General features: G+C 33.6%; 1 protein-coding gene across 1 annotated transcript; it reads left to right on the top strand.

The window, feature by feature from the left end:
• Nucleotides 1–5207: 5207 nt before the first annotated feature.
• On the top strand, nt 5208–10647 carry LOC132558876 (uncharacterized). Its single transcript, XM_060223493.1, has 11 exons — nt 5208–5233; nt 5483–5656; nt 6057–6169; nt 6639–6768; nt 7154–7265; nt 7435–7668; nt 8068–8180; nt 8575–8698; nt 9368–9518; nt 9882–10346; nt 10484–10647. Exons 1-11 carry the CDS (start codon nt 5208–5210, stop codon nt 10645–10647), a joined length of 1806 nt encoding a protein of 601 aa, XP_060079476.1.
• Nucleotides 10648–11509: the final 862 nt, after the last annotated feature.

Genomic DNA, 11509 nt, shown 5'->3' with positions numbered 1-11509 from the left:
CCTCCTGACACGAATATACTAAAACAGCAATAAAGTTAATGACTTGATGATCGTTTAATTACCTGCGTCATCAGAATGGCCACATTTTGTATGATAAGTGTAATTAAAACCTCAAATATCCAGATGCGACATTTCTTTTATGGTAGCTCGTGTTTTAATTTATCTGTTTACAAACCATTTATGTTCTTTATTTTATTAATTGCAGAATCCACAATTAACACCACTATTTTAAGAACTATATTTATATTTGTTTATTAAATGAAGACGTTTTATTGTGTATTTAATGAGTTAGTGCGAAATATATTTAAATGCTTATATACCTACAGTAAGATAAACAAATTAGTACGAATCTGCGCATTGAAAATATAATGAATGTTGAGGATCATGATTTCAAATGATCTGAAAGAGTAGTTAATGAAAGAATACATATTAGACCAAATAAATAAATAAATAAAGGACAATCGACTGAGTAAGCAAAGATATCAACGATGAATGAACGAAAACAAAAGTTTAAAGAGGTATACATTCCAACTGAAAGGTCTCTCAAGCGGATGAATTAAACTACGATTAGAAAATTATGAAAAGAGAATATTCATTAATATTATAAACAATCAAAGAAACTATAACACATTTATTGACGCGATTTAAAAATCTCATTTGACTCTCAATCAAAACCGATCGCGGGATTTTGCACGAGAAACATGCGCAGTCACAACAGTTGCAGCGCCACCTGCGGCAGAAAATGGCTTAACGCGACAGTGAGAGTGAGTTTAGTAAACATTGAAACTTGTGTTTTCAATATCGTATACAAAAGAGAAAAGGGCAGAAAATGGCCCTCTTTCGTTTTGCCGCGGAATCATCCATGTTTTCTTTTTTAAATTTAGCACGTGCGCGATATGCGCATGCCCGAGATTGGGTTGCCTCTTCGCCGCCCACAACTTTACAGAATATATCGCGTCCCGGAGTTTATTCTTAAATCAAACTAAACAAATTGGTAGCGTAACTTGTATATTTGAGTAATTGCGGAAAGTTCATGAATCCCGGGATACAGGAAAAAAATATTGCGCAGAGTTGTTTTAAAACGTATATTAGAACCAAAAGTCCGTATGTATACCACTTTAAATAGGAAAATATTTAACTTAATGATTATTACAAAAATCGATGCCCACAATATTTGTATGTGTTGGATCCTACAATTAAAGAAATACGAAGAATGAAGGCAACATATCACCGAACCCGGATAGTGAAACATTTGACACGTAGATAAGATAGCACGACTAACGAAGATCTGGGTAAGTGGTGATTACAGATATATGACTAATTTTCAAAGATAAGTGGTTACTTTATTAGCATATGTCCGGATAAACGGGTTACTTGGTTAACGAATATTCGAATTATAGTGGCAATTCCCGGATTTTTCAGCAGTTTGATATATGTATGGATTTATGTATTAGCAGTGAAACTTCCGATTATTATCATTGGTTAGTTTTACGACAAATGTTAACAAACTTTTGGGGACGCAAGAAGAATCTCTTCGGCAAATGAAGCAATATTAAAAAGAAAATCCAATTATCGTGTATACATACTGAAATTCGCTATAGACTTTCTGGTCATTACAAAGACAGATTACAAGGATATCATTCATTTTAGCATTACAACAGTAGTCATGTATATTAAAACGGATTGATAAAAAAACTGTCAGACTTATTTTATTGGAATGTGTCCGGAAAAAAACGAAAATTTTCTTAAATTGAAATTTATTCATTTAGGCAAACAGTCTCATTTTACAGAATTAGTCGAAATTAACTCTTAGTGACGTGCCATCTGTTTTAGGAATACATTTTTTGTTTTCCGGCTTCATCTCTCAGATCATTTGATATCATAACCTCTATTAAATTGATTAATTATTTAAAAAAAAAAACACATACATATATGAATACAATGTTGGAATGGAAAAAATTTGATATTTTTCATTTGGAAACAGTTTTCTTTTCCCCGTGTATAACAAACATTTAAATGTCATTAGATTATCTGAGCTTGATACATCTGACTTAAAACACATAAAGTTAAAGTGTTCTTTTTAATCACATTTCGAAAAAGTAGAGATTAAACAGAACATTCACGCATACATACCTTGATTTTTAAAGAACGGAATCTCCTTTAGGACGCCAATCACATAACCTCGCCAGAAATCGATGGTTGATGGAATTTTCTTGATTGATTTTTTTACAATTAACACAAAGCGTAGCAAAAAATAAAATATTACTCCTCAGGAACTTGTACTGTCATTATGACATGCGCAGGTTGCCAGCTTATTTTTTTCTTCTTAAAAACTCGGACATTTCACATCGTTCTAAACCAATGTCGTTTTGAAAATGATGAACAAAATTTCTGTTCATTGTGTTAATACATACCTTCCGAGATCTTAAAGGTCAGAAGTAGTTAGTATTCACGGGAGACTTTCCCGAAGTAGACACACCGAGTCATTTTTAGTTTATGATTGAGATATTTAGTAGACAAGGTCAAACTTGTTTAAAGGTCAAAGAGCTTAAGAACGAAACAGTATAGGTACACCACTATTCAGGAAGTTAGACAATAAATTGTCAACCTTTGAAAAGAACCAAAAACGAACGCGTCATTTCATAAAATTTCTTTATAAAGCATAATTAATTTGTATTGCTATCTTTAAATAGCTTTATAATGAAACATTACTGTTAACTTTTATCCCTGAGTGTTTTTATAATTAATAAAATTTTCAAAACAGTTCTTATCATTGGGTTCAAAATTATTACTTTTAGGTAATATTTATATGTATATCTTGTAATTTCTTCTCATTCCAAAAAAAAAAATACATATTTTCTTGCAAGGACCTTGCAGGTACAGTATATGTATATTTATGAGCATTTAGTTTTGTGATGAATGTATTTGCCATGACTCGGCAATATCAATGGAAAGTGATTAACTTTTCATTCAACGGTAATAAAATTTATCCCTGTATGAATCCGCTCAATATTAGTTTGGAATTTATCATTTGGGTCCAAATTTACTCCTTGCGTACTCAGATGGGGAGGGAACGGGGTGGGTATGGTGCGGTAGGGATGGGGGTGGGGATGACTGTTGTGGATGGGGGTTGGGGATTGGGGTGATGAGGGTAAATGATGGATTGGGTTTAGGGATGGGGTAGGGATGTGGGTGGGGTTGGGTGGTCTCGTAAGCAGGGTCATGATATTAATATCATACACTTATGGTGAAGGTTTTGATGGTTATATATACATTTGATATGTGAGGATGCATACATTAAAGTGGTGTCACCATACCGAACATTGATCCTGTAAGAAGTTCGACGACCCATCATCATGATATTGCAGTTTTCGACATCTTGTACCGGAAGAATAGTCAAGCGTAACGTCAGCTGATATATATGCGACACGTTGTCGCAGATATAAAGTTGCTGTGATATCCGGGAAACGGCGAGGCCGACCAACACTTTAAAGCACACGGAATCAAGTAAGAATTTGGATTGGCTAAACCAATTTAAAAAGGTAATTACATAATTCCGTTAGCTCGTATATCATTAAGATAGACAATTCAAAGTACCACACTTCTTATATCAAACACATTTCGATCACAAGGTAACCACAGTGCCTAGATCCATGCAGAGTCATCAAAAATGCATATGTTTAAATGTCAAGTAAGATATGTGAGGAGATTTTTGATCGATGATATCTTTGATTTATACGGATCAATATAATAAATAAATTTGCATGAATGAAATCTAACTTGACGGTCAGTTTCCTGTTAGGAACCAAAACATCCGAACTGTGACTTACAATTTGAAAGTCACGTATGTATTTAATTTTCATAAAGTTTTTTTTTTTTAAATATTATTTACAATTTGAATGTTGGAACATTCATATGACGTAGGCAGTCTTTAGAATTATTGATAAATAGGTTCATACATTAATTATACATTTCGTCTTGTATAGAAATAAAAACAGGTCGACCAAAGTTTAGTTTGATCCCAAACATTAATTAGTATCAATAAATGTTATAACAAATTACTTCACTATATAAAACCTCGCTTTGAAATGATAACATATAACACATAGTTGTTAAAAACATGTCATCTCTTGAGGTTAAAGCTTTGATTTTGCAGTTCTGTCTCGCTTAAGGACGTACGCTGTATGTGGCACTTTACTAAGTAAATTTTAGTGTTTTTAGCGAGTGAATCACTTGGTCCGAACTGTTACCTCTGTCCTCGTATAACTATGGCTGTTAACAGGACGTTAAACATCCCATAAAAACAACAATAACTCCAAATGGTTACTGATAAACTATTACTGATCAACTAGTTCACCATATATACGAATGTGTATTGAGACCATCTTAGCTTGCCTTGTAATATTTGCTTTTCAATAGGTCTTGAAAAAAGCTTAACTTTTCTATTTGATATGAACCAGTATGGCATCGTAAAATGTGTGACCTTTGAACTCATCAAAGCTGCGAACATTTCTATTATATTAATACACTTAAAAGCCGTAACAATGTTCGATTTTATAGATGATTTTAATGTGGATCCGTGATGTCTTGTAACATGTAAGTTATATAATGTCATTCATATTGTGATACATCTAGGAGGGATTCTTGTATATTGTCAATTTTCAAATTTATATCTGGCAGTCTATCACCATTATCCGTTTCTTCTTTATCTTTAAAATAAGTTTTTCTTTCATTTACCTACTTACCACTTTTTTCTGATATACAAACTTTTATTTCTATGATCAAAATATCTTAAATATAACACTAATCTACGATGTATTCTGAAAGAAGAGATTAAAGTAAAGAGAAGGTGGTCGGAAAACGCGGTGGTTACGCACTCGCATTTCATTTAACCAACCATGGTTCATTTCCCAATCCAGGCCATCAGCAGTGATGTATACAAGTTGATAGCTTGTTTATAGTAAATAAGGTACATAAACATCGGGTGGATTGTGTCTTCCCCCTGGACGAAATCGGTCGATTTAATGAGTCAGATACGACTCTGAATTGCTACTTAGATTAGATACTGACTCACTTAGAGTCATCAGCAATAACAGATCGAGTCATGGTCAATTTGTCTGAAATCCGGCAGATATCAAGATGCAAAGGACCTTGTTTGTCCATATCTTTTACCGAATGTACAATGATGCACATTGAACAGCTTCAACATGGTAGCAAAGTGGGCGGGGGAAGGGTAGGGAACGCGAGTTGGGCGGATGGGATGAAAAACGTACATTTCGGACAAAGCAGACTATTTTCCGAAATAACTCCGCCACTGTGTTCCTTACCAAGTGGGTTTTGCATTCAATGTGGTCACAAATTTACTCTAGTTTGAGGCAGCTAACTGGTATCTCATAGTATTGATCACAGCGCGATCGCCAGCGATTTTTTTTTTGTGCGTAATGAAAATTATTTTTAGAGTTTCCTCCTCTTTTACATAAAGTTTATCAATAGATGTCGCGGCTATTGCACGTGACTTTTGGTGGGTTGTTAAGGCGCCATATTTCTTTTGTGAACCAATCATGGAGTCGTGTACTGGAAGTCCTCCGAAGAAAACGAACTGTAGAATGCGTATACTGAAAGAAGAAACAATTGATAGTCTTGTCAAGGGACGAGAGTAAGTTTTTTTTATCATTTAAAGATGAAAAGTTGAAGGTAGAAACGCATGTAGAGTATTTTGTTAAGGTTTCAAGGCCGTATCATGTAGGATAACCAGAGATTCATCGGGCCTACCATCACTGGCACCAGATCGCAGGGATGCTGTACAATGAATAAGAATGTAAAATGGTATGGAGTCATTTGTAATGTGTGCGTATGATATAACTGAAATAATTTCCGCCTGTGTCTGTCAGAATGTTTCTGTTTTGTGTTCAAATTACTGTAGGCATATTTGAAATTTTATGATCGATTAATAATGATAGACAGTGGAAGAAAAAAGTCTGTGTAGCACAAAACGTTGTGACCGACAAGGAAACCCCAGGCTTATTGTGTTAATATTTTGTTTACAATTATTTCAGGATAGCCGGACATATTAAGCATATCATCAAAGACCGACTAGGGTATGAATCATCCCAACTGCATCTTATAGAAAAGCAAACTAATTCTACTTTGAAATCGTTGAATGATAGTGGTAAGTATCTGTACAGGATCACTTTTAGCTTGAATCTGATCACTCCGTAACTTTGTACTGTAGTTGTGCCGGCAATCAGTTTGCATGATTTCATGACCTGTGTGACGTAGATACATTTTGTATGCTTAACACAAAGTGTTCTCAGTTTCAGAAACAAACTCTCAATACATCACAAGTCATACAGAGTTACTTCCCTTGATAGAATGTTAAAAATATAATGCTGGCAAAATATGTGATACAAATGCTTTTTCTTCAAGACAGAAGAGAGTTTTTAACGCATTTCACGATCTGCTAACACCACATAGTACTATGCCCTTAGAGAATATTTTTCATAAAGAATCATATCCCTGTAATCAAACCTAAGGAAAATTTTAAAAATAATGATATTTTTTCTATGGTAATATAAAGTGATAGTATTGTAAGATCCTTGATGTAACTACTTTATTTTTGTACCTGGTATTGTTCGCAGCATCAAAGTATGGCCTATTCGAGAATTTTAAGGAGAAATACCAAGCTTACATGAAAAGTACTGTCATCCTTCAGCAGGGCATGGTGTCCAAATTAGCAGAAGTTAATGGACCATATGAAACAATGAAAAGGTAAGATTCTGCCTTCAGGAAAGTCTCTAGCTTACTAATGAATGGTCTGAAAAAATGATTTTTATGTAACATTTGACGTATAATTCTTATAGTAATCTAACGAAACAATTATTTTGAAGTGCAGTTTTCCTGTAGGCATTCTCATACATTGGAAAGGTTTTCCTTGACTCTACTTAACTACCTCTTGACACATTAATTTAACAAAGGATTTCCAAAATTGATACTAAAAAACAACAAAAAAAAAAACACCACACTTTATCATCTATCATTAGAATCATCCAACCCTTAAACTGCCTAAATTTGAGGGTCATGGGGGAAAAGCCTGTTTTGGTAAACATAGAAATAATTTCATTACTAGCATAAAAGGTTTCTTTTTCTAAAACAGATGGTTAGATAATCCTACAACAAAAAGTAGACCAGAAGAATTGAAAAAACAGTATTCCAACTTGCTTGATGACCATGCAAGCAAAATAACACTTTTGAAAAAGGAGAAAAAGGTAATTTTTAAAATGTGTTATTGCATTTGCCTATGATTTTAAGTGTGTAAATATATTGTGATATCAAATATAAGATTTTCTTCCACTGTTATAAATCATAGCTGATCATTTCATTTAATCCAGGATGATAAATTAGCTTAGTAATGACAATGGTTTATTCATAATCCAGGCACTGACAAAGGTACGTGAACAGTTGACATCATGCCAGAAGAAACTGCAAAATGTTCAAGCTGCCCTACAGATAAGTGTAAATTTGGATGTAGATGTATCAGCCCGTCAGATCAAAGAGCAGAGAACTCTTAAAGGGTTGGAAAAGGAATTGATCAATCATCTTGATAAAATTCTGAGACAGTGCCAGGCGTTAATGATAGAAGAAGCCGAAAGTCGGAAATTCCTTGAAGAGGTAAAAAATTTGTTAACATAATGTTGATGTTCTAACAAATTTGCAGTTCTATCAGTACTTGTAATGTTAAGATATGGCATCATATATATTATCTCTTCCTTCCTTCACCACTTGTACACTGTTACCCGTCACCACTTGTACACTGTTACCCGTCACCACTTGTACACTGTTACCCGTCACCACTTGTACACTGTTACCCGGTACATTGATGATTGATCAGAGTATGACAGTCTACACATTACAGGTTCATTTGAAGGACATTTTCCTCCAAATATTTCAATAAAGGATTTGGTTATAATAATTATCATTTATTATTTCCCATACATATTAAATCAGCCATTGAATTATAAACCTCTCAGACAGTAGTAAGGAAAACACCTTTTGTAAATTTTATCGCAGGGTATGATCAGGATTGCAGGAGAAATAGAAAAATTTGAAGAAGAACGAGTGAAAGTTAGCAATGCTGCCATGAACAAATTTGTACAGATATTGAACCAACAGGAAACCAACAGGTAAGATTTGAAATGTCATAGCTCTTACCTGCAATGAGTCTTACACATTACCTGGCCCTCAAATAAGGTGTAGGGTAAGGTAGGGGTTATTACAGGACAGTGATATTAACATTTGTAGACATTTTTACTGTAATTCCATTTGGTATGAATGGGCTTATTGTCACATAAATATTTTGACCTGTCATAAATACTTCCTGTTTTTCAATTATCTTAATGACAACACATTGTGACTGGTTTTGGCTACTATTTCTCAACAGCTCCTATACATGTACATATAGAATAACAAAAGTGATACTCACTAGATATTCTCTGTTTTGAATATTGCTTTTAACAGTTTCACTAAAAACATTTTTAAGTCAGAAATTTTGATTAAATCTTAATTAATTGATTACAGAACTGAAAAGACACAGGCAACACTTGACTTGATGGCATCAGTATCACCAAGATTTATTGACCTTCCCAAGGTGTCTTTGAAGACAAAAGATCATGCCTTTTTCTACAAATTTCCAAACATCGCAGTAAGTTCTAAACATAGAACAATTTTAGATAATAAGCATGTGTTTAGCAATACATGTCCCCTACTGGCCCCTGCAAGCTGTTACATTTTACTGATTTATAAAATCAGTGCTGTACATTTGGAAAACAACCCTGAAACTCAAACTTTACCAAAATATTATGGTTGTTTGTAAGTTTGTGTCAAAATTAATTAACCCAAAACCCTGAAACCCAAACTTGTTCCAGATATTTTAATGGTATGAAAGTGTGTAAGGTTTGATGAAAATTCTCTGGAGGAATGAAGTCGCAAGAGCACTGACAATGACTTTTAAAAAATAACTACAGTGACCTTGATCTAATAACCCTAAAACTTGTCCAAGATATCTGAATCCTTCATAAGTATGTAACCTTTAATGAGAACCTTTTGAATGATGTTGCAAAAAAATTTTTTTATTTAATGTTACCTTGATTAATTAGAACGTCTTTCTCAATGAATAGTTAAAAACCATATGTTTAAGAATGCCGAATTTTACATTAAAAAACTTTTAAGTGAAAAATTGGGTATCCAAAATGTGTAAACTAGTGTGTTTTAAGTATATTAATCATTTGATAACCATCTGATCATTGGTGTATTGCATTAAAAAACTGTTTTCTAAAACACATTTGGTTTCAAAGAACTATTGATTTTTCAGGAACAGCTGAGAGAAATGGGACTTTCAGAGACAGCTACTGCGCCAGAACCTGTATACAGACAGATGTTCGGATCTCCCAATACTGATTCTACAACTTCCTCTCCTCAAGAATCTTCGTCAATACAATCTTCTTTTTCCAAAGGTTCAAATGGTAATTAAAAGTTCAATGTTTTGTTGATGAATGATAAATTGTAACCTATTGTTTTTTCTTTTTGTTCAGAGGATGAACGTGTCATGTCTGCCAGTGATGTACTTAGATTAGGAATGTTTAACATTCCCTTCTGAGCACATCTGCATCATTTCATTTTTTGTTTAAGTGAAAGTTTAGTATATACTAAAAGAGAATTTCAGAAAAGTAAAAGAGGTTCATGTAGTTGTAATGCTAGATCAGGTTTAAAGAAGGAAGATAGTCAAAGTCAGTTTCATCTTAAAGTCATCTCAGATGTTCAGATTATTTCTCATAGCTATTCAAATTTTATGCCTACTTCCATTATTCTGTTTGCTTTAACATCAGATGGTGAACATTCCAATGACAAGGTCAAAAACCTTTCCAAAACTAAAACAACAGATGAAAACATCAACAAAACATCTAGACAGATGACTCATGAAAGAATGGAACAAACAAAAAATCCCAAGAAAGTGAGAAAAACCGTCAAAAAGGAGGAAATGTCTACAGTGCAGGAACTCAGTATAACAATATCCCCTCAACCTGTTGACGAGGAAACACCAGTAAGGAAGTTTTCTATGCCCTCCCAGGATTCAGATGAAGAAGATGATGCTCCACCACCTCATGTCTGTAGACAAGGATGGGTAAGCAGTGAGGAAGAGCAAGTCTCTGTAAACAAGATGGAGCAGGACATTTCTCAGAGGGACGTGGCCCAATACCCTTACCATGGTGTACCCCTAGAACAATGTCGTCTACTTAAAGCTCTTGTGACACACAGTTCTTCAGATAACACCAGCCTCAGCTTTGAAAAAGGTTAGTAAGCTAAAACATGACTTGTAACCATTATACTAATTTGAAGCAACACTGTTGACTTTAAATAATTGCTGGTGAGTTTTACAATAGACCTTTTCTAGAAGTCCTTGGTGTTTAGTTTTGGCATTTAATTTCAGGACAGAAATTGGTGCAGACCCACAAAGCTACAGAGGAAGGCATTGCCTACGGTTACACAGGCAAACACAGCTACAGCAAGGTCAAGTATGGCTACTTCAGTCTCAGGCAGATGAAGACATGGAAACCAACCACAAAGAATATCATTAAGAATTTATTTACATAAATATAAAACTTTTTATCATTAGTGCATATTTTAAACTTTAAATTTCTTTCTCCTTTCCACTGATTTTGGCAGCATTGAAACACTCAGGTATTAATCTTTTAACAAATCAGATATTTTTAATTACAAAGATCTTTATATACTTTTATTTTAATAAGGAAGAGAAAATGTATTGCAATTCAGCTTTTATGGAAGGAAGATTAAAAAAGAATTACAAATATTTGTACATTTTTAAGAAGAATGATGATCATGAATATGATTTTTATATTTTCTTTATATTATAAAAAGGCCATGGAGAAAATTTGGTTTTAGTAGTTAATAGTCTAACTTTGTTAGTGTTATAGAGAGAGAGTGTTAAATAGAATTACAATGTGTCATTTTATTGTCCTGCAATAAGGCCAAGACTTTGAGTCAGAGTATGTTGACTCCTCGGGCTTATTGCAAGATAAGTGTGACTCAGGATCTACTGACAATAGCCATCAATTAGACATGTATTGAACAGAAAGCTTGGAGTCATTCAAGTTTTCCAATAATGCAAAACATATTTTTGAAGCATTTGAAAATGCTGTTCATTACTTTCATGAGAAAAAACTGCATGAAATTTTTTTGGCCATTTTGCAAATACTTGATAATTACTCAGAAGGTTTGTGATATTCTTGATTAAGACAATCAGTCAATTATTCACTTTTTCACAAATTTGTACAGATTTTTGATGAATCTGTTCCACTTACAGTATAACAGAAAGTATGTAGACCAAATTTTCTGTAATGTAATTTTATACAGTATTTAGTATTTTATACAGTGATTTAATATCTTAATGATACTGGGATGTAATTCTTTATACAGTATAGGGGATACATAAGAC

The sequence above is a fragment of the Ylistrum balloti genome, unplaced genomic scaffold (assembly GCF_031769215.1).
Source record: "Ylistrum balloti isolate Yb309-2 unplaced genomic scaffold, AGI_CSIRO_Ybal_v1 Utg370834, whole genome shotgun sequence".
Lineage (NCBI taxonomy): Eukaryota > Metazoa > Mollusca > Bivalvia > Pectinida > Pectinidae > Ylistrum > Ylistrum balloti.
The sequence above is the reverse complement of the archived record's forward strand: the minus strand, read 5'-3'. Positions and strand labels throughout refer to the sequence as shown.